This window comes from Ammospiza nelsoni, chromosome 3 (genome assembly GCF_027579445.1).
Source record: "Ammospiza nelsoni isolate bAmmNel1 chromosome 3, bAmmNel1.pri, whole genome shotgun sequence".
Classification (NCBI taxonomy): domain Eukaryota; kingdom Metazoa; phylum Chordata; class Aves; order Passeriformes; family Passerellidae; genus Ammospiza; species Ammospiza nelsoni.
In genome coordinates, this window is record NC_080635.1 from 43,635,760 (window position 1) to 43,660,041 (window position 24,282).

A 24,282-nucleotide genomic window follows, 5' to 3' on the forward strand; every position below is an offset into this window, starting at 1 on the left:
CTCAGAAACCATGTGAAAGTATGGTAATTCTCTTGAATGTAGGCAATTTAATCATCACAGAACTTGAAGGGTCACCTGTCTCTTTGGATGAAAAGTGCTGCATGCAACAAAGAAGGTTCAGGAGGCAGATTCTGGGAATGTCTGTTTCTCAAATGTACCTTTTTATGCAGGGTGCTCCTTGTCACCTCTGCAAACCTTTTATGCCTTGCTCAAAGACAGAATTGTCAGTTGTTATAGGCAGAGCTGCTGGCACCTCCTGTCATTTCTCTTTGTAAGATCTATTTTCTGTTTTTTACTTCTTTGTCAAACTTCTGTTCATTCTGAGATTTTCCATAACTTATATCTGCTCTGACATCTAACTTGAGAGCAGAATGTGGCTTCTCTGTTAAAATCAGTGTCTTCTGTATGCTGTCTATGTTCAGTTGTCATTTTTTGCATCAAAGGCAAGGTGCCACTTGTCTTATTGCATACTCAAAATCATTGTTGCACCAAGGTCTACAAATTAAGCCATCTGTAAATATTCTGAGAACTTTGACACGAGCAGTATTTTCTTTGCCTGCTTCTACAATGTGTAAAATACTGCCATCTTTCCAAATGACCTGGAAAAATTTGACCAAACTTGGCCTTTATGGGATCTCCTAAAGAGAGGAAGCAGTTTCTCCTGGGCTTGCAGTGCCCACCCATTCCCAGCATGCCTGGAGGTTAGACTGGGCTTCCTCCTGCTCAGGGTGTACCCAGGTGCTAGGGAGAAATGGAACAGTAGACACTCTGTAACCCGCAGCTCCAAGGGGAACTTCCTGAGGAAGGTGAGTTGCTCACACTGTTTCAGTCTTTTCCTGTTTCAGTGCAGTATTAGGGCCAAAATGCTATGCTGTCCTGTGTTGTGCCAATTTTGTATTTCTCTATTACTCTTCATAGATTTTTATTATTTCCCATATTTTTCCAGAGTGAGAGAGTATAAAGTGGAAATATCCTACAAGATTTTAAATGTGAGAGTGAGCAAAATGTTTTAAGACAGTGATGCTCCAGATGGAACCTTTATTTGTTTGCTTCTATGTAAGAGAAGTGCTGCCCTGTGATATCAGAGCAGTTGACTGTCTAGTGCTGGAGAGGAAAGTGATGTTGATGGAAATGTTCACATGGACAAGATACTACATACTCCATCCCTCTGAGAGCTCTGAAAGCAGTGGAGTGTCATTTGACAGTGGATCGCTGAAAGCCCTCTCTTCTCCTGTGGGATGGGATTATGATAAGATCAACATGACTGAATCACCCAGCTGTTGTCAGTCATCTTTTCTGTCCAGAGGGACTGAGGCTGTCTAGCAGCCCTGCATGGTAAAGCCCTGCTGCATTCACAGATCTCAGACCCATCAGAGCTGCTGCTCCTGAGCTGCCTGCCAGTGCTATGCCACTGCAAAGCACAGCTTTCCATTTCTGTGGCAGGACAGTATCCTATTCTCCAGGCAGCTGCTTACAGAAAGAGGGAAAAACCTTGTGATTTTGCATTATGGAAAAAAAAACTTGTGATTGAGTTATGAAATCATCTCAAATTAGGTAAAGAATATTTTCAGCTCTAGTTGAAAATATTCTCTGCCTGATTTGAGATGATTCCATAACTCAATCTTACTCTAGTCAAGTAAGATTAGGTTGTCTTTAAATGTCTGGCTTTCATTTCTTAGATGTTCAGTACAGATGTTTGTGTTTCCAGTTCACCTTTATGTAGTGTTTTTAATTGCAGAATAGCCAGTCCATTTGACCTCCCAAATTTTTGCCACCTCATGTCTGGTGGCAGTAGTTCCCTCAGTTATTTTGTGCTGTGTTGCAATGTTATTCAGAGGGTTAGTACATTTCTTAGAACAAAGCACAATTACTGGAAAAGACAGATAATAACTACGTATCTCGGTATTTACTTCATTCCTGGATGACAGACAACCAGCATAGAATTTCATTTGCCTTTTAAAAGTATTTACACTTCTTAAATAAGGCATTTATTTTTGTGCCTTTAATCCTGACCTTTTCTGTTCTTTCTACTTTGGTTCCTTGAGAACAATGCATAGGAGAGTGGCCATTGTTCTTCACAGAGCTTGTTCTTTGGGGTTTTCCCCTGTCTGTCTGCAGGATGCAAAATTCCTTACCATTCTGTATGCAAAATCTTGTTACTGAGGCTTGATAAATCATCGTGACATGTAGTTGGGCAGCTAAGATGTCATGTCAAGTGTCAATCTTTTCAAGTGAACCTTTGAACATATCAAAGCCACTCTTCAGTTTTTCAGACCCCAACTTCACACATTAATGTAGTACATCTTTCATGACAGAAAAGATCAGGCAGATTTGCATAGAATCCTTTTCTGCTTTCATTTTATATTAGTGTGAATAACAATTTTTACATTAAAAAAAGTATAGTGACAGGAGAAGCAATGTCAGCTTTCTTCACATCTAATTCTGTCCTCAGATCAATATGTGTCTATGCAGTTTTTTTTATTTTTATTCCTAGATCCTTAAGTCAGGCAAAAATGTCATTGAAGCCAGTGTGTCGCAGACATCTTTTCATGAAAATCCTTTCTTTAGGATTTTTTCCTCCTGAGAAGCTGAGAGGCCTCAGGAACAAAATATAAACATTGATTATCTGCTGCTGTGGAATGCAACAGGTGCATTGGTGATTGGCCCATCTTGGATGTTTATGATTAATGGCCAATCACAGCCCAGTTAGCTCGGCTCTCTGTCTGAGACATAAATCTCTGTTATTCCTTCCTTTCTATTCTTAGCCTAGCCTTCTGAGGAAACCTTTTCTTCTATTCTTTTAGTATAATTTTAATGTAATATATATCATAAAATAATAAATCATGCCTTCTGAAACATGAAGTCTCTTCCCTCATCTGAAAACCCCTGTGAACACTGTCACACCAGTGGGAGTTTTACTCTACATAATGTAATATTTGAGAAGGAACATTATGCTTGTGGATCAGAAAGGCTAATTTTGTAGGGATCAGGCTTGTCATGCAGGCAGGTAACGTCTGGCAGTTCTTTTTATGCTGGGTGTTGGTGTAGGAGCTATTACATCTCTTCCAACCTTTAATTTTGTGTAAAACTATGTGTCATTATTCATCCACACTGTCTATCCATAAAAAAAGAACAAGAAAAAGAAAAAAAAAAGAAATAATACCTTCTAGGATGGAAGGCAAAAACTTTACTTCAGAATTTGTATCTCTTGGATTCGGTGAATGACTTGTCTGGTAAAGAACTACTCATCTGTGAAAACTACTGTGATATTGACTACTATTTTTTTAAGACTCCTATTCAATTTTAAAGATTTATTCTTCTGAGTTGCCAACCATTTACATCTGGAGCATCCATATGAACACTGGGTTTGAGGTATCTCCAGTCAAATACTCAGGTTTTATAAAGTTTTAGAAAATATTGATCATAGTATCCAAAGCATATCTTATAGTCCATAGGTCTTTTTAAGTTCAGTTTTGAGGACCGAAGAATAAGAAACTGAAGAATAAAAGTAATGTTAGGCTTTCATGTGTGGGCTTGAATAATCTCTGTAAGTAATAGAAATAGCATTACCCCACTGGGGCTGCCTTCAGATGAGAAATGACACGTAATGATATTTTAAAGGAATGCTATGTAGACTAATTATTAAGTGGTATCTGTGCAGCTTCTAAAACAGCAGATTTACATTCTGTAGCAATTAAAAGGCCACCACAGGGGCTCACTGCTGCTTCTCAGTCCTTTCTGACCAGAACTGATTCCAAGATTGGACTTTGTTGTAAGAAGCAAGAAACATTTAGGATAAAACAAGGGAAAGAAATGCTGACTCACTTTTCTTCAATTAAGACTTCACAAGAGAAGTTTATTTTTAGTCTTAGCAAATAACCTGGTGTTTTGATCTTCTGCAAGTATTTATACTTCTTTATTTTAACAGAGAATTTATATTTCTTTATTTTAATAACTCCCCTCAAGGCTAATATAAGCTAAGCATGTAAATCCCCAGAGAACTGATGGAAAAAGGCAACCCCATTCACTTAAATGTAAAGATAAACCATTTGGCATGCAGAGAAGAATCTCATAAATTATTATTTCTTTTCTTTCTCTGTCATCTAGTACCTTCTTGGCCAGATTGAAAGCACATACAGTTTCCTGTTTGCATTTTTTTTGCTTTGAAGTGATGGTGAATAGATTCATTAAATTAGAACAAAAAATCTGCTAATCTTTTGCTTGTCTTCTATTTCAATGGATGATCTAAAAGGCTGAAAGTATTGTGTTTGTTGCAAGGGAAGTAACCTTAATCAGATTTTTAAGATATGTTTTCCTTCCAGCAAAATCTCCAGGTCACAGCTTTTCCAATTACACGGAGAAGAAGGCAAGGAGACAAAGCTAGTCTGGGGAGCTTTCTCTTTCAGCAGCAAAGTTTGCATTTCTTTTAATGTAGTTAAAACGTTTGTCGGGAGAGAGTAGGGTTTAGTGATGTGAGGTGATTTCCAAATGAGTGTTAGCTTTTTGCTGACCTACTTTTGACTAGTGGTGTATTCTTGCCCATTACTTTTTGTCATTGAATAATGCTGATATATTAAGCTGTGTGCTTCAAGGGCGTTGTAAAATTGCTTGTAGGGGCAGGACTGAACTGTGAAAGTGCGAATTACTCTATCAGATCAAACCCAATTAAAAAGTGACAAGCACAGCAGGAGAAATTGAAAGCAAGGTTTATCTTTCATGTAACGTAAGAAGTCACTATATCGGTTAGAAACAAAGTGAGTGTGAAACAGATTCTCCACCTCTTCTCATCCCTCTCCAAAAATTAATAATATCTGCTGACTTTATTATCCAAAAGAATAAGCCCCAGAGTTGTAACAGCTCACGTTGAAGGACACTGTGACAATGGCAAGAGAAGGGGAAGCACAGCACCCGAACACCTTGAAGCTATTTGCTATCTAAGTGTGCACCGGGCCTCAGGTCAGCACATTTGGGGATTGATGGATAGGGAGTTTGCAAGAAGTGCTGGCCATTTTTATAAAGCTGTAGTGTGTCATTAAAGAAAGACTTGCAAGCTTGCAGGCTCTCCACAGTTCTACAGGAAGTGTAGGAATAAAAGCATGGTAAGGAAACTGTGAGCTTTTACTAAGCGCTGTAGTTACAGACCTGCTACAAACTAGGGAAAGTCATTTAGTCTTCAGTGCCACTGCAGAAATCCTTATAAACCCTTTTTCATAACATCCATCAGCACTTTTCTAATGAGTAATTGGGCCTGTGAATGTATAAACTAAGGCAGTTGTCTATGTACAATAAAATATTGTAGAATCCTGCTTCCAGACTGCTGGGCTATGGTGGGTTTGGGTTTTTTGATTGTTTCAGGTTTTTTTGTTGTTTGGCTGGTTTGCTTGTTTGCTAATCTAATAAACTCATATATCAAACAAAACAAAACAACGAACAAGTAAATCAACCTGCAACATGTGTTCTATACCTGCCGTTGCATTGCAGACAGCTTCAGTGATGTGTGACTGCTGTGTGACCTGGTGCACACCACCTTCTGCAGACAGTCGATGTTACACTGACCCTGATGCTTGCTGCTAATGGTATTACCTCAGTGAGCTCCTCTGTGTGTAAACTTTAGCACAGCTGATTTGGCTAATGCTGAGTTTTCAGATCAGGATTTGGTGGGTGACATTCGACTTTATGAGGGGAAAAAATCCCAACAAACACAGAAAGGGAAAGCACTTGTGTGTAACCTGTGCTTGGAGCCATCGTACTGTGAGGAACGTGGGGGAGATGAGTGTGTAAACTCACAGGGTACCCGATCCATTTAGCATGTTTTCCCCATAAAAACAGTGATGCTCTGTAGGATGCCTCTTCACATAAAATATATATTTGATGTACAATGAATTAAGACTTTAAAAGAGACCAAGTGATTTACAGTCCTATGAGACTTGGACTTTGCAAGCAGCTTATAGGGAGGAGGGAAGAAAAGTTGTCGTATTGTGGAAATGGTTATTATCTAAAAGCCTCCATTTTCCTGGAAGAGGTTTACTTTCTACCATTGATGGAGTACCAATGGTCATTCAAAAGAACAGCTTTGTTGTTGTGTGTTATGGTAAGTAGTCTTTTGGAGTGTCTTCTGGATGAAGAAGTTGTAGGGGCTAAGAGAATGTCTAGGTCTGAGCTTTAAAAATAAACAGACACATACACAGCTATCTCCCCAGACACCAACCACAAAATACCCCAACCTAAATTTTATAACAATCTTGACTGGTATTTCTTTTCATTCTGTAGTGTTTTGGTTTTATTAGAAAAGTTTGATACAAGATTGATAACAGTTTAAAGGACTGTTCTGCATGGACTGATGCATTTGTAAGGCTGGCTTACTTCTCCTGAAGGTAAAGAGGAGTAATGGATAATATTTCTTTTTTGTGGGGATGATTTTTTTTTAGTTGTCATTGTTGCCTTTAATTGTTTTTTTTATTTTGTCAAGAGGAAGCTTCTGCATACTGTGTGTTTGTTAGTCTCAACATTTTTCTGGCCCAGCCAAGAGGTTAATGCATTTGTTATTGATCTATTATTATACTATAGATACAATAGACTTTCAAGAAAAAGGGAGAAGACACCCACACTGCAATTTGAATGTGAAAAAGATTAATGAAATTCTTATTCCTAACTGACATGTGTAAAATATGTGGGTAAGAGATGAGTTGGTTTAAAAAAAGAAAACCCCCTCAGAACTGTAAAGTTATATCATTACCTAATTTTGGCCTTTATTTTGCAGTGACCAGCGTAAAAGAAAATGCTGAGAAGTACATGGAGATTCTGGAGGACAAACTACATAGGTAAGGATGGTATCATGAAAACCTTTGAAATCTTAAAAATGCTTGTACATGCAGCATTGATATGCATAAAAGTGTTAGGAACTTGCATTAGAATAATACCAAAAATAGTTCAAAGTAGGAAATACTGTTTGTGTTAAGAGCTCTGTTCATGGCTGCATTCAGCAGCCTGGCAGTGGGTGCAGGTAAAAGAAAGAATCACTGTGTTCTCCAGTGCAAAGGGCTGCTCTGGAGCAGCAGTGGTCCAGCCTCAAATATTGGGGATATGACAGCTGGGTGAAAAATCACCCTTCTGCTCCTATGCAAAAACCAACACTGAGCAGGGCCAAAATAATCCCTTAGCAGAGTTCTGGACATCTTTAGCAAATAATGACAGTGAATATAACAGTTTTGAAAAAATGCCAGTTTGGGGTATTGGAGAGAGCAAATACAAACCAGGACAACAATAGAGATATTTTAAGAACTGAATCCTTATGCAGAATTCACATCTTTTTATGCCTTTTTTTTTTAAACAAACACTAACGTTTCTATTTCCTTCTTTTGCTGTGTGAAGAGGGTTCTAGGTGACCCCTCTGACTTTAGGATTCTCCTTGAAATATGGTTAGCAACTATTACAGTGCTGTTGTAATGGAATCTTCTAGTGAGTGAACTTTGCCCTGAATGAGTATATTTGTAGGCTTTCATGGGTTGTAATTGGAGTTTGTGTCATAATAAAATGTAATCCACCAACTAAGCACTACTTCCATTTCCGTTACTAAGCAGGTATAATTAATAAATTGTTGCCCTTGCTATTTTTTGTTCTATTGATAAAGATAAGGTTTTATATATTTTGCTCACTCATTATTTTGAATATAGAAATATTTATTTTACTCAACTCGTAAATTTAAAAGATATTTCAATCTGAATGAAAAAATGATGGAAACAGACCTGAAGATCAAGCTTTGTTTCTGTGTGCTGCTTAGCCGTCTCTTATTAACATTTTTACTCCATATATCTCAGTCCATAAGTTTAAGACAAGTCTTAAGGACTTTTTATGCTGTCTTTTTGAAAACCATACTCTTTATTAAAAAATAAAGTATAGCAACAAGTTTTGATGTTTCTAGAGTGTATGGATTTAATTGACGTATCAGGCTCCCAGAAGGATGTAAATTTCTCTTTAAGTGTTAAATACTTAGAGAAGCTGTATGTTTGTTTCTCCTTCCAGAGGTTTATCAGATAGAATTTGCAGGTCCCAGATGGTGAAGATTCAGTCCTGAACTTGTTTTTCAAGATGTGCAAATGGTATTAGTCTAAAAATAGTTCAAGTAATTAAGAGCTAAGAATTTGAATACTGATGGAAAGAGAAAATCTTTCATGTTTTTATGAGAAAGAAGTTTCCAAGATACTGTGTCTTGAAAAATATTTTATTTTTATGCTATTTTAATTTTAGGTGATTATAGATACTTGGTTTTCTATAGGTTCTTTTTAGTTTCTTTAAGTAGTTAGCTACACCTGCTTTACACCTTGAACAATAAAATAGAAAAGCAAGCAAGAGCCCAAGAGGCTTCCCCAAACCCTGCCCCTGCTTAGAGCAGTAACTTGAGAGAGTTTCTCTTTTTTGGTCTTCGTATAAATGCTCAGATTATTCATTTGTATATATCATAAGCTAAAGAAAGAGTCTCTAAGGAAAGTTTAAAGAGTAAGTTTTAAGATTACATTTTAGACAGAGATAGAATTTGCATCTGGCTCATGGATGCACTTTTGGGGAGACTCTTGAAACCAAAAGAGGATCAAGTCTGGGTAGCATGAATTCAAATAAACCTCCAAAGCTTTTTTCCAGATGAAACCTATAATTTTGCCAGGTAATGTTTCAAATAGAAACAGCCTAGATTGAGATCACTTCATTTTAAGATACAGCTTCAAAGTAAAGCAGAACTCTTAGAAATGTCATTTTTGACCATTTTGTAACAGAAGGAAAAGAAAGCTAATGAAGAAATCTCTTGACAAAACAGCTTTAATGAAGATTCAAGTTTCAAAAAATCAATTTTGTCAGTTAATTTCCCTCCCCCCCCCCTCTTCAAAGTTTGGAATATATTCCTCTTGTCCGTTTGTTTTTGTTTTTTTTTTTTTTTTTTTTAATGGAGGGAGGGGAGGGTAACCTAGCTCATATGCTGGAGTACTTTTTGGGGAGGTGAGGGTTTTGGGTTTTTTTGTTTGTTAGTTGGTTGGTTTTTAAAACAAATGCAGTACTTTTCACTGCGACCTAAAAGATGCATCCATTGTCAGGGAGCTTAATACAATATGTTTCATTAGGAATGCTACTCTTTTGATAGCCTTGTATCTAAAGGAAAAAATGGGAAAACATGCATTGACAAAAAATGGAAATATGATCAGTAGCTGATAGCTTCACCCCAAGGAAGGCAAAGAACCCACTATGTATACAGATTACTTGACACTCTTTTTTCCTGATTTAAAATATAGGTTATTTTCTGACAGCAGACTGACAGTCATTGAAGACAGTATCCTCCAATAAAAGAATGAACAAATAGCATGTGTAATAAGCTGCTGTCTGTCTCTTTCCTAGTCACCAACATACATCAAGCCATTCTCCAAGTTTATACATTAAATAACTGGCTGCCCTCTTAAGAGTGTAAATACTATTGCTTACCTTTTGTTAGGAAGCGGGAGATGTGCAAAAGTGGTGAGAGTTAGAATAATAAAAGTGAGTTCAGCAGAGACCTCTGTCTGTGTGAATATCTGAAGTACAAGAAGTTTTGTGTTGGTAACTTCAGCTCATCACTTGAGCCATTTAGGAGGGATTGTACAGGAGAAGTTTACAGTAATTGCTCTAGCTCATTGAAATTCAGATGAGCATCTTCTCATGGGACCCTTGTTCTGCCACAGAAAGTGGGAGTTTTTTTCATTTCGCTTATTTCTACACCAAGTGAAGGCTTTGCTAGCATTTTATATCATTACCATGAATAAAGTGGACTTCAACCATCCAACTCGTTCAAAAACCACCAAGTTCTGCCATAAGTGAGCTTTAGTCATGTCAATGGGTGAGGGTCACAGGCTGATCCTAGTCAAGAGTGCTGTAAATGCCATTAAAGATTTCATCTTGAGCTGTTAGTGCCTGTGTGTCATGTTACAGAAACTCTGATGCCTGCTATAGGGAAACTGCTGTGCTAAGGCTACTGAGTAAGTCTTTCCAAAAGGTTTTCCCTCTTGTCTGTGGAGCAGCACAGGCATGCTTGGGAGTGCCAGATGGTCTGTGGTAATTTTGTGTAACCTATGACCCCCCTCTGTTGTGCTGAGGGCTGTTCCAGCTGCTGGTAGTATCTCAGCAGTGCACAGATAGGACTGAAATGTCATCTTTGCCTGCCTGCCCCCAGGACTGTGTGTTTTCTACTGTGCTTCCAAGAGACTTCACAGCCCCATCCCTCGCTGGATAATGATCTGATCTTATTTTGCTTACCAACAGTTCTGCTGCTGGAGTGTTAAAATGCAGGTTAGACAAAATATTAGATCCTTCTAGTGACTAATTTAGTTCCTTTCTTCTTCCCAGCTGGTCTAAGTCATACACAGCTGTGAGAACATTAGCTCCAAAATTCTGAGAAGCAGACACTTTATATGTGGTGATGCATTCCTTTATATCTCTTGGCCCACATGGTGATGACTTCTAAATCCCTTATCATAGCTGCCTCAGGCTGGAAAAATTTTTTTTGTACCAGCTGATGTAAAGATGACATTTCTTGAGCTGAGGGAATTTAATGTGATTGTACTGTTCTCCAGACCTCAAAAGATTATGCTGTGACTTCCATTCATCACAAAACCAGGGCTTTTAAGGGGCTTTTCCTAATTCCCAGATAGGAATCGTGAAATTATTTTTGGGGAATAATATTATTCAAGAATAACTGGTGACAATTACACAAAGGTGTTTTATTGAGCTATTTTCTATGCTATCCTGCAAGAAAGGGAAAATGCATAAATATAACAAGATGCAATACTGCAGTGACTGTACTTTGCCATCGTTGAATGATACAGCAGCAGGTAAATTGGCAAATGTGTGCAAAACCTTTCTTCTTTAACTGACTCTCTTCTGCTGTTTGTCTTGGGTTCATTTTCTGTTCAACAATGTTTGTTTTCATATTAATGGTGCCTTAATTTTTATTCGTGGATACATGGTAGGGAAAATGTCGTGGAGTCTTACTCTGATGTAACTTGTGCTCATCTGCATGGCTCCTCATTCACTGAGGTGTCAAGATAGTTGGTGTGATAAAGGCACCTTGCATTTATTGAAGCAGCAGAAATCAAGCCCAAGGTCTGTTTTACCTGATCTCGTGTGTAGTTTTTCTTTTAGGAGTTTCAATCAAATGTCACTTGCCTAATTCAGAACAAATGTGGCTGCAGCCTGGTGGCTCAGACTGCTAAGGGCATGCACATTTTCTCTATCAGAAACAAGGTTTCTCATGCAGGCAGTGCTTTTAATGTGTTTGAGGATGTCATCTTCACTGAGATCTTGCCCCTTCAGGCGAGACAAGATATTCTGAGGGTCCCATGCCATAGGAGGACAGGTCAGGATTAAATGCCACCACATCACCTTCCAGTTTACATGAAAATGAACAGTCTTAGAGCTCACTGTCTTTCCTTATTATTCACTGTTAGCTTACATACCACATGCCTCATGTCTCCTTTATAAAATACTAAGTTTCAGAAATGGTTTTGGGAGCAGAGCTGGGTATGAATGCTCTGAATAGCACAGCACACTAAAAGGACAGTGTTTCACACTGCTGATGGTCTTAAAGGTAGTCTCACCTCAAAAGGACTGTGTATCCTTGCAGATTTGTAGCTCTTTCTCTGTTGTTCCTGTATGTATGGAATATTTTGTGGTTTAATTTAACATTGATTATATAGGGGGTAGTTTTCCCAACTGTGTTGTTTACTTATGACTTCAGGCTGTTGTTTATGAGAGGTCCTTTTCTTGATGAAAAAATGCCCTTGGATGGCAGTGGAATCACTTGTGTTGCCTTCTGTTACAACAAAAGACTGCAGGACTAGGCTCGGTGTGATTAACTAAAGTACTGAAAATTTGGAACACATTTAGAAATCGATGCTGCATGAAGTGAATATGTACATAACTTGCCAGATCCATAAATTTGGAAGAAATCTGTGCACCCTCCAGTGACATTTGAAGGTATTCTGCCTAATTGTGGTTTGCTGTTCTTTAGAGTAAAAGAGTTTTCTCTTGACCATACTGTGTAGTTTTATCATACTGGAGGGTACACAAAAAGCCTTCAACCACTACCAAACAATTTCTCATGTTTCAGTAATGTGAAGAACACATTGCAGTGTCACCAAACCCTCATGGGAACAATCAAACACTTTACTTTGGACAATCCTTTCTCCTTGTTGTGAACAATACAGCTGCTTTGTTTCAGTTACCTTATTTTTCTGTCTACATAATAGAGACTGTCATGAAAACAGGGCTATTGTTTCTTAAAGGCTCATGTTTTCCTGGTATTTTTTTTTCCAGCCTGAAAACATCAGCTCTTGTCATACTACTTACTTTGCTGGGGAAATGTTATGATATTACAGATCATGACTTTCAGCCATGTCACTGGTAACAAGAACATAGGAACTTGTGAATAAAAGTAACATTTTAAAGGTGTTTCTATAGGTGAGGGGAAATTTGGCAAGATCCCACTGATTTCTTGGTACTATTGTAGTGAGGGAAGTTTACTTCCCCAAAATACTCACAAATTAAAGGAGCTGTGAAAATTGAAAAGCAAATTGCTAAGTGTGTTAGTTAATAATTTACAGGTGATTTTTTGGTTGCTATATTGGCCCAGTCTTATTTGGGAGATATGTCCTCTTTTTTTAATAGTTTAGGAAAGTTTCACAGTGTGAATCCAATTAACAAAGAAGAAAAATTTAAGTATTCTTTCTTGTTCTATTTTCCCCTCTGCTTTAAGCATTGTGCTCTTTATTTTTTGCTGTTCTTTAATTGCTCTGTTCTGATGTTAGCAGTCTTAGAAAGGGGACTTTCTGATTCTCCCTCTGCTCTTCCCTTTATTGTGGCTCCTCTGTCTTCCTTCCTAGGACTTGTCTCATTTCCACTTTGTGCATTTTATTCTTACCTTATTTTATTTCCAACTTTATCCCTTAGGACACCTATTTTTGCCTATCTCTTTTGTGTTTCATGGAGCAGGGGAAAGTTGGATAGTAGGAATATAATAAAGCACTTTCTTCACAGAAACCCTGTTTTCACCTTCAAAACACATTCAATTACTTTTGAATCTGTCTTATTCTACATGACCACAGTGCAGGTTCTCACCAAATATCCTTTTTCTCTTCACAATCACTTGCAATATGTTTGGAAATGTTTGCAGTTTCCTGACAAAGTATAGCATCTTGGAAACTCGTAGTAAATTTAAATAATGTCAGAAGAAATTTGATGGTATTGCTTCACAGAAGTGGATTAGCCTAGATTAAGTGGGTCTGCAGGAAAGGGGGGAATCTTCACTCTGCCTTTCATTTCTGCTTGTGGAAAGTGTAGCTAATGCCCACAGGGCATGGAAAAGGAAATCGTCACTATAGAAGTGCAGCAGATAAGAGTTTCTAATCATGTTTCTGCAGCATAATGTGTGTTTTATCATCAGTGTTATCTGGTGCCATGTGCTAGTGGAGATCCTTTGATAAACTCATGTCTGTGCCAGGATGGAACTCTGTTCCCAGCCTTGAACTTGTCTCTCAGCTCTGGCAGAACTAATACCTATCTACAGATGAAATGCATGTTGCACGAGCAGTAAAAATGGAGGGCAAAGAATGCAATCTGCTTCCTGCACCAACTGAGAAAAGATGTTTAAAAAAAACATCAAACAAAGCAAAAACGAAAGTGAAAAACACCCCCAATACCATTTCTGTCTATGGCAACTGCAAGATAGGAGATAATTGCATTGATGGAACCCACCACGCCTTTTGTGTCAGTAGCAGGAATCTTCTGAATTTGCAGTCATAAAATTAATTTTTTGCTACAAGAGGAGGAGAATGTTGTTTTATATACCAAGGAACCATCTGCTGGTTTAAGGTATGGAAGGAGATTTTTGCAGAAAGGAGGGATGAGGTAGGTAGGCTTTTGGACCCCACAGTACTCTGGGGGAAGAGGACATAACACAAAACTTACCTTTTCACTTTGTCCTAGCAGACAATTATTATTGCACCAATGTATATGTGTTACATATAACATTTTTTAAAGACTTGCTTCTGTATGAGATGATAAGAAGGGAAGAAGGGCACAAGAATTAAGAACTCAGAAATTGTTATTGTTCTTTTTTTGTTTTTGTATTTTGCCTGTTCAGAGATGCTGGGTCACAAATACTGATTTTTAATTGGGAGGTGGGGGAACTGTGGTAAGTGACCATACTGTTTGATAAGAAGTAGCAGAAAGCTCTGTTCTTTTTAGCTATTCTCAGCATTGAAACTAGATCCTTTTAGAAAAAAAAAAAAAAAAAAAAAAGAAAAGGTCAGATTTGAGGCCAGTTTCAAGTGCCTCAGAGCTTTAGAAAAAGCAAAGCACATGGTTGAACAGCCTTTACTAACTCCCTGTCCATATTAATTCAGGTTTTATCCAGGACTTTTTCCAAGTTACTGAATTAACATCAGTAGTTAGTGTGCAGCATTGTCAAAGACAAGGTGACAGGGGATTTTGCTGCTTATTCATGGAAAATCTTGCCCTTTTTTCCACTCGGCTCTGTGTCTTCCATTCATTTTATTCTTAGCATAGCAAAAATTGTCAGAGGGCAAGGCCTCTCCCCTTCTAAAACCAGAAAGTATTGCCCTTGCTTGAAAAGGAAATATGATGACAGTTCACAGCCTCTCGAGCTGGTTCGCAATTGTGCATTTTGTTAGGATTTTGTTTTATTCTGTATGCTCTTTTCCTATGCTGCATTGTTCTGGTGCTGGTCAGTGGTGCCTGCAGAGCTGCAGTTCACCACTTTGCTGAAATTCATTAGTGTCACAGTCTCTTGGTTTAACCCCAGGCAGCAGCCAAGCCCTGCCCGGCCCCTCGCTCACTGCCCCAGCTGCAGGATCAGGGAGAAAACAGGAAAGGTGGAAGTGAGAAAATTCACAGGTTGAGATAAAGACAGTTTATTGGAGAAAGTGAAGACCACACCCACAAGTAAAGCAACAAGGAATTAATTCACCATTTCCCATGGGCAGGCAGGTGTTCAGCCATTCCCAGCAGAGCAGGGCCCTCTCATGCAGAGCAGTTACTTGGGAAGGGAAATGCCACCAATCCAAACATGCCCTACTTCCTCCTTCTTCCCCCACTGACGTATATGGCATGATGTTATGTGGTCTGGAATATTCCTTTTGACAGCCTGGGTCACTTGCCCCAGCTGTGTCTTCTCCCTCCTTTCCTGCACCCCTATCTTCCTTGCGAGTGTGGCAGGACCAAAAGCAGAAAAGGGCTTGGCTCTGTAAGGCTTGCTCAGCAATAACAAAAACATCTCTGTATCATCAACCCTGTGTTCAGCACAAACCCAAAACACAGCCCCATACCAGCCACTGTGAAGAAAACCACCTCAGCTAAAACCATCACACATAGTAGTTCTCTCTGTTGCAAACTCCTGCCTCATTAAGAGTAAGTACTTCTATATAATTTTGCTGCTTTGGTGTGCTGAGATTTCCCTGTTTTGGAGCAAAAGTAAGTTTTTTCATATCTTTTTCCCTAATCTCTTGTGCTCTTCTTACTTGAATTATATGAATTTTATGAAGAGTTTAAAATCCATATTGAGACTTTTTTTGTTTGTTAATTAGTGATGCTTTTCAATGTGGAGAGGATCCCATTTTATGAGTGGTGAATGTCCACCATGACTGACATGGAGCAGTCGTGGATCCTTCCTCTTCCCCAGAGTAGGTTCTTGGCTTTTTGACCTGGAAGCCTGTACAATTTCTCTTGAAGATACTGATCCTAATGGTATGTTTGCATTAATGGAGGGAAGATTGATAAAATTAGCTTTGGTGGTTTGTTTTTAATATTTTTCCATTTCCTATGCAAAAATGCTCTGACTATGACATAATATTTTTTATAACAGCTCCACTGTGCTTCACAAAGATTGTTCAGCCACTGACCTCATCCTAGAATTTTCAGAGGGAGTTTGAAAGTAAGATCCAAGATCAACAATATGAGGATGTATTTGCAGTGTGCTGTGGCTGTTGAGGAGTTAAATTTGGGCACTCTGTCAACCTAAAGGACAGTGGTTTCATCATTCCCTTCAAATAACAAGGAAAAAATGCAGCAGAATATAGTAGTGTTAGATGAGAGGCAGTCTGAAAACTAGGGACCGAGTCTGAGAAATTGATTAAAAATATCCCTTTACACAGAGGACTATCTCCAGTAATTTTATGGGATTTTTCTCAGTCTTGCTGAGAAAAATAACTGTAAACTCTTCAAAGTGCTTCTCTTTGCCCTTCAGCATCACCTGTACCTGCTCTGCCCTGCTGTTGACTTCTCTGTGAGCTGATTTCATGCAAACCTCAACCCATCTTAGCTGTGAAGATTTGACTGTGAGGGGAGGGAGGGATAGAAAAGCTGTTTGTCACCTCTGGGTCCGTGGCATTAAGCTTTTGCTCTCTTACCGGGTGCTCTTGGTGGCTGCATGTAAGTGAGTACATGTAGTGAAAAACACCTGCTCCCTTCTGAACTTGGCAAGAAAAGTGTTGGGTGGATGTGCCTTTTCCTAATGCTCCATGTTTTCCATGTTTTCTAATGCATCCCTGAAGACAAGATTTGAAACCAGTTTGTGCAATTACAGAGGCTTTGTCATCTGTCCTGAGTAGGATTGTCATCAACAGTAGTCATGGGTGTGGAGCAGTCAGGGAAGATGAGGATGGATGCCTGACACCATCTGCCTGCTATCCAGCAGTGCTGCTAAATCCTCCTGCTCTGTCTTTGGATGATACTTTGCACAAAGCCCCGGCTGCCCAGTTAGATAGAAACAATGATAATTAAACCAGTAGAAAACAAAGCATTGCCATCTGCATAGCAGGAGTATGAAGATGTAGGATAACTATTTTGCATGCACCTGGGACAGTCTTTTCTACTGGCATTTGGAAGTTTTTATTAGTTAAGGTGCTTACTACAGGGAATGTACTGTGCTAGTCTGGGGAGACAACACAGAGCCCAGCCATTCTGAGTGTTCTGTCAGCAGCAGTGCAGGGGTTTGTACCCAGCAGGGTCCAGCCAGGGAGGATCTGCAGACCTTGCCCTTTCTCTCTTGCTCCTTTTGATCCAGAAGAAGATTTGGCTCCTGAACCTCTTTGACTCTGCCACTACAGCAGGTCATATGGTGCCCTTGGATGTTTCAGAGGAACTCCGTAAGCATGTGGCTATTGACATCCGGATTTGGCCAACACTCTCCTTTTTCCAGGTGTGTCTTCCTGGTTACAAAAGCTGAATTTCAAGGTACATTCCTACATGATGACAATATATCACCTCTCCCAATTGTGCCTCTTCTAAAAGGTTATTTCTTTGCCCTGTTTTTTGATCATTATGTATACTTAATTCCTGTTTGGTCAGTGGCACACAGGATGATTCACATCCCCAAATTCCCTTGACAATGAAAGTCTAAATCTCTCATGCTTTCAGAGAGAGAAGTATATTTTAAACTGTTTTATATCAGAGAACAGAGGTGAATAAAAATGATAGGAGAATTGTGAATTCTTTCTCTATGCTTCTTTGCACTGTGGTCAGAGAATGTAATTAGCAATAAGAGATGAGGCTCGTTATTCTAATTGCTTTGAAATAAGAACATTCTTTGCTTGGTATAAATAGCCATTGCTGCTATTGCAGCAGTGTGGATTTGTGGCAGCTGAGAATGTGGCCTCAATGCAAACGCTGTGCTTTCTTCCTGTGGCATACTTTTAGAAACAAATGTATTCTCTTGGATTAGAACTGGTTGTGACTTGAATGACTTCCGTTTTAGAGGAGGTCACTAGAAGTCAGATACTTTGTGGGGTTCAAGCTCAAGAAATTGTTGAGACCTTTGTAGGAGCTGAGCTGAACAGTGCTTAGATGGATATGTAAATACTGAGATGCATGTTTTTCAAAACTGGGGTCTAATTCATGCCTCTGCTTTAAATCTAATTCGGGATCAAATATTAAATAGCGCAGAAAAAATATCTCATTCCAGCAATTCCTATCCAGCCACAATTAATGACATTGTGGGGCTTTGCTGTTATTGCAAGAGCCAAAGGCAAGCAGGATATAGACTGAATTATCAGAGTTACTACCAAACTCAAGCGTGTTTTACCAGATTATGAATTAGGTGAATGATAAACTAGAGTTGAGAAGCTGGCTTCATGTGACCTGCTGAATAAGAAGAATTCCCTGGTAGCTTTCTCCTCATCTATCAAAGTTAAGTTTTATAGTCTTAGAATAGATTATTTGTAATAGATGTTTCAGTGGAGGTAAAGGCAGAGGACCATTTCTTTTCTTAAAGAGAAATAAATAGCCCTGAAAGCAGGTAGTAAATTTTTTACATTATAGATTGGGTAATACAGTAAAAATAAACTGCAAAGTAAATATAGGGACACAATTGAATTATAAATGCTCTCAACAAGATGCCTTCCTTCTTCCCTTGTAAATTACTGAATTTCCTGCATTCAGCATATTCGTCCCATTCCTGCATCCACCCTGTGTTAAGAATCAAAGTGGAAACCATCAGCTGCAGCAGTCTATCATTTTGTGTTGCCAGTGGAGATAATTTAAGTATAACATAGTGACATTGAATATTGGTAAAAAGATGACAGCCTGTGATTAAAGTTCTGCACCAGGTAAAATAAATGGCTGGAGAATTGAAGACAAAATGACGGAAGTATTGTTTGATATTGTGTGGTATCTTGTTTTTTAATAACACTAATCAAATGTCTACTGATGGTTTTAAGCACTAGATGTATTGTTTTTAACAGGCCTTTTGGAAAGGAAAACCAGACACGTGGTACGTACATTTCACATAAAATACAAGGTGGTAGCTCTGTCCTGAAGTTGCTGTATCAGGATAGGGGTTTTTTAGAAAATATGTCAGTTATTAGCAGACTGGTTTTAGATTTCAGTGTTAATCTTTCAGTATTCTCGATGCAGTAATTTTACTGAGTGAAAAAAATTGTGGATAATGAGTGTAGTTGATAAGCCTAATTTTTTAAAACACATTTGGCAAAAAACATTGGCAGATATTTATTTATTCTTTTTTTTTTTTTTTTACTGAGATTACTGGGGGGGGACATGTATTTTTACATGAATATTATTTCTTATTTGTTGATATTAGCTTCTTTCTATGAAAAATTCTGCATGGAAAGGAATTTTTAAAGCAATATGAAGGCAGTTTAAGTTTATAGCTTTTGTGAGGTCTGAGAAAATTCCTTAGAAATCTTAGAATCCATCATAATAATATATTTACCCTTTTTCCTTAATTATGCATTTTATAGAATTGGTGGTATAGCCTCATTATGAATATATGCAAAATGTCTTTGTCTAAAGACGCTACCTGCAGCTACCCCAAGTAATAGAGTGGCAGTGTTACCTTCTAGATAACAGGAGAAAGAGAGGGAGAAAGTAGAGGCAGTGAAGAACAGGGTTAAGTTTTTTAGCTGAGAGGAGTATAAAGACCTGTTGTCCCTGCTCCCAGACCCACAGAAATGCAGTGTTCCCGGAGTGGAAGTTCAGATATGGGCAAGCAGAGATGTGAAAGAAGCAGGGAGCATGCAACAGGCAGCAGCTGTCTGAAGAAGGCTGTGCAGTGTTGGAATGGTTGCTTTGCAGCATGGCATTTTTCCTTCCAACACAGTGTTACATTTCTGTTCCATTCTCTAAGTGTTTTTGTACTCGACATGGGGCATCTCCAGTGTTAAATATCTCAGATGAGAAGGTGTCTGAATGTATTTGGGATTCTCCACCAGGACTCATCTGAAATTTGTGAACAAGGAGGGAATTGAACTGTTGTTCTTCTTTTTGCTCACCAAGCCAAGAAGTGAGAGCTCCTAATCCCTACACAATTTAAGACTGTGGTGGGTGTTCCATAGCAGTATTGTAGAGGTTAGATCACTCAACAAGGACACAGGATATCTGGTGCCAGGTACTCTGTCTACTGCACTTCCAGATTTGCTCTGTCTTGAGGAGATGTGAGTGCCAAAGCCACCCCATTAGCCCATTAGAGGCTGGTTTGGAGGCTCTGCTCACCTTTTACCTCAAATGTGTCCCTTCCTGCACATTTGCCTGGCTCCTGGGATGCTGTAGAAAGCAGAGCCACTGCCAACACCCATTCTCGAGCTGCATGAAAGTGATGTGCACACCTCTGTGCTGCACTGTCATGTCCTGTTTGGATGCACTGGGATGTCTTTTGGATAGGACTGATGTTCAGAGAACCTGACTGTGGCTATAAAGTAGATACTAGAAATGTCAGCCCAGAGCAAATTTTTCAGGTGTTGAAGATGTAAAAGTGTGAAAGTTAGATGGGGATTGTGAGGATTGCTTTCTTGGGCTTCAGTGGTTCTAGTCCAGAATATTGTCTAGTGAATGAAACATCACATTTAAAGAGGGAGAGCTAATTGGTGGTTTGTAGATACTATTTTATTTTTTATAAAGGAGAGGGCAAGGTTGGAGAAGCAAGTTGCTGTTGCTTGTGCCAGGGAAAAGCACTACCAGCTTCAAACTTTGCCTGGGAGTTTTAGCTGGTCTCCAAGGTAGGGAAGGTTGTTATCTGACAAGGGCATATGTGAAGTCTCCTTCTGGGAGTGAGTCTTGTTTTCACATAGAAAAATGTGACAATAGTGCTGAGCAGCAAACAAGTGTTATCAGTGAGCTTTAAAATAAGGGAGTAGAAATTATGTCTCCCACACTGGGAGACAACCACATGATTGGAACCATATGAAGTTATTTCATGAGATTTTTGGCTCCTGAGGAGAATGGGGAAGAGAGACACAATGCAAGGAATTGAATTGTGAAATTGAGGTTATGTTGAAGGCATTTATAGGATTAGGGAGACTTGCAAGAAGGGGAGAATAAAAGAGTTTTGATTTCAGATGTTTCGGGAAGGTGACTTTCTAGTGTGCAGGCCAAGGGGAAACAAAAGTTTTAGTCCACATTTTCTTTGTAGTTTCTCCCTTATCAGTCTGCTGTTGCACACCAGTCAGGTGGGAAAAACAGGATTATGTGCCTCCTTCCCCCTGGAGCCTCATGTGAGTCACTGATTGGCACATTGTAGTCCTTGGTTTGTTCCACAGGTTGGCTGTTGGCATCTTAAAATGTAACAGCCAAGGTTAAAGAACAAGAACCGATCAGGCTGGAAACTTCTTTTTAAATTCTTTTTAATGAAAAAGAGAAGTAAAGCTGAAGTAGATTCTTAAATCTAAGAATTATATAGAGAAAAATATTTAAGAATATCTAAACAATATTCTTAAATATAAGAAGTGTTATTAATGCATGACTGTGAATTAATATGATGAATCAAATAAAAAGGTGAGGCTCTGCTAAGAGTGAAACAATAACATTGCTTTTTATCCTCAAAGTATCATTAGAAGATACTTCCTTTTGCTTGCCTCCTTTGTTCACTGCGCAGCTATTGCCTTCAGAAAAGGGAAAAAAATAATAGCTCAATGTTGAGTGAGAAGAGCTCATTTCTCCCCTGTGGGGCAAAATATAAATAGAAGCAAGTAACCAAAATATAGAACAACTTTCCCTAGTTTATACAATAGTTCAATAAAGAATGGGGATATTGAACAAAGTCTTTTGATTCACAGTGCCATTTTATGCAAGCCTCAAAAGTTTTCAATCATTTTAATTGTCATAATGAAAATTCCTGTTGTTTGTGCCAGACTATTTTTGTTGCATTTCATTTGCTTTTTTGTGTGAGAGAAAACTGCTTTTAGGATCAGTCAATAGAGTTAAAATATGTGCCAGGTACTGGGAGAAGATAAGTACATGGTTTCCTGAAAATGTACCTTGATGTGGCTCACCTATTAAAAGGAAGTCATCTAGAATATCTCTTCTTAGTGATGGTTGCCCTTCCATCCTAAGTTACATTTTGATTATGCCATTTCTCAATAGTTGTCTTACTGTGTAACGTTTTAGCTTCTGTCTCACTCTCTTGGCTTTCAGTGTGAGGGTTCTTACAGGTATTTCCCTTGAAATAACCAACATCATAGTGTTGACCTCAGGGTGTTTTAAACCACTTGTAACAATTCACTCACCAAGGGGCATTCCTGAAAACTATAGACAGTTTTCAGGAAGCATATAAACGGTGACATCTTCCTGTGTTGATTCCAATATGCTTTTGAGGAGGTTTTGCAGAACTTTGTTTTGGTTTGGTTTTGTGGTTTGGTTGTTTTAATATTTTTGGTTTTTGGTTTGTTTTTTTTTTTTATAGAGTTTAATATAAAATCTTTTTACTATTTTTACACAGACATGTTTTCATTTAGACTACAACGTTCAGGAACTGAATATGCCTTTTGTATGTATGGAGAGCCCTCAATAAAGAAAAGTCATGTTCTTGTAGTTCCAGTTAGCACTATAAATAGCTTTAGAATAATGTTGTGCTGAGAGCCATAGAGAGCCCCCATAGATACCTCCCAGAATCTCGTCAAAAGGCAGAAGAGCAATGTTTTTTTGGAGCTCAAAAGAGAGAGAACCCTTGCTGGTTATGTCTCTTGACATGAATTTCACCCAACATCACAAGTAGAGGGGAGATATCCTCTAGTTTCCTTGCGCCTTTTTACCCTGGTCGTGTTTCCTATAAAACTGCTTGAGCCTTATTAAAGGCAACTGCAATTACAGTGTCAATTGCCACTTTATGAAGAGAACTCAAGGATAAGCCTCTGTGTTCCACATCCATTTCCTCCTGCCCATAAACAGCCCTGTTTCTCTGACAGCTCTTTCATCATCATCAACTTGACCTAATGCAGAATTCTGTCTGCTGCATCCTTTTGTGTTGTTGTGGATGTCTCAGCCATTCTTCAAGTCAGCTTAGGCCTGCTCTTGTAGATTCTTTCTGCACAGTATCTTTGAAGTAAAACCTGTCCCAGCTATCCATGCAGCTAAAAAATTACTCATGTGGAGTCTTGCATCTCACTTACTTCATCATCAATTTCTCTGGCCATGACTTGACAGAAGCAGTCTTGTCCTACTCTCATTCGTTCAAAATGAGCACTTCTGTCTTTTTTTCCATTTCACTTTGTTTTTCCTTCATTGACTCCTTCTGTTCTGTCTCATCAAGATTAACTGCTAGCTTCCAGTGTCAGGGCTACTCAGAGACTTTAACTCTCTACTCAGTATTTGTCTTTTTTTTAATGTGAGAAGAAAGATTTTCCTCAAAAGATGTTAAACCACATTGGTGTCAATCACTTGCCCCTTGTATTCTTATACTAGCATCTCTGAACCTTACATGATTCCTCCTCCAAGGGATGGAGATCTTGGGAATCTAATGGCATGTTTCATTGCCCTCCCACAAATCTTAAAATGCCTATTCACTGTGATGTCTCAGTGTTCTTGGCACCGCTTAGATTAATTAGTTACTCGTGTAACTAATTAAACTGTAGAACTGTAACTAACATGCCATGTCCAGTCCACTGTGTTTTTGAACATCCTCATCTGTATCCTAGCTCTTGCTGATTGTTTGAAAGAGAAAAGTTGCTTTGAGGAAAAGGCCATCATTCTAATGTGTTTGGTGTTTGTGCAAAGCCTGGCACTCTGGCTCTTGGCAGCTCAGAATCAGCAGGTGATTAAGGTATGCTTTGTGTCACTGGGTCTTTGTAAATGGTTGATGGATTGTGATTTGTTGTGGATTCCAGCAGGTTGTTCCAGACACCTTCATTGAACTTGCCACATATGCCACTTTGATAGTAATATACAGGCAGGCATATAACACCTAGAGGTGTTGATACATCATGAAATATTTATAAGTATAGGAATAATGTAAAATCTCATCCAGACTCGATCCATCATTTTGAAACGTTTCATACCTAAAAAATCTCACAGTGTTCTGTGCAGCCACCCATGGAGGCTTCATGGAGACTGCAAATGCACTTTTAGTATGGACTGAAAATGAATAAACCAAACTCTGAAATTCAGTTTAGTTTAATTTTTAACACCTGATGTAAAAGCTAGTTTTTTGCATGCTGGGGACAACATAATTGGTAATAATCATTTGAAATGTTTGCTATTTGCAGCTTTAAAGTAATTTTCATTCCAAAAGTGTGTTTGAAAAATGCTTCAAGGCACTGAATTCCAAAATACAGACTAAAAGGTGGAACCTTGATATGTTGGGCTTAGATCTGTTCAGAGTATCCAAGTGTCCATGCATTCACTGATTTTGGTTGAAAAATTCGGCATAACATCTTAGCATCTTAGTTCAAGTTGTATCAGAGTTTCACAAATACCATGATAAAACAATGATAGCCTTCAAATAAAAGCCATCTGTTAGCAGAAGAT

At 38.6% G+C, this 24,282-nt stretch overlaps 1 protein-coding gene across 1 annotated transcript in view; it reads left to right on the top strand.

The window, feature by feature from the left end:
• Positions 1-24,282, top strand: part of DISC1 (DISC1 scaffold protein) — a 187,232-nt gene that overhangs the window by 136,960 nt on the left and 25,990 nt on the right. The window contains exon 10 of the mRNA XM_059469194.1: positions 6,761-6,821. Within this exon, the coding sequence (XP_059325177.1) occupies positions 6,761-6,821 (61 nt within the window). The remainder of the gene's footprint in view (positions 1-6,760; positions 6,822-24,282) is intronic.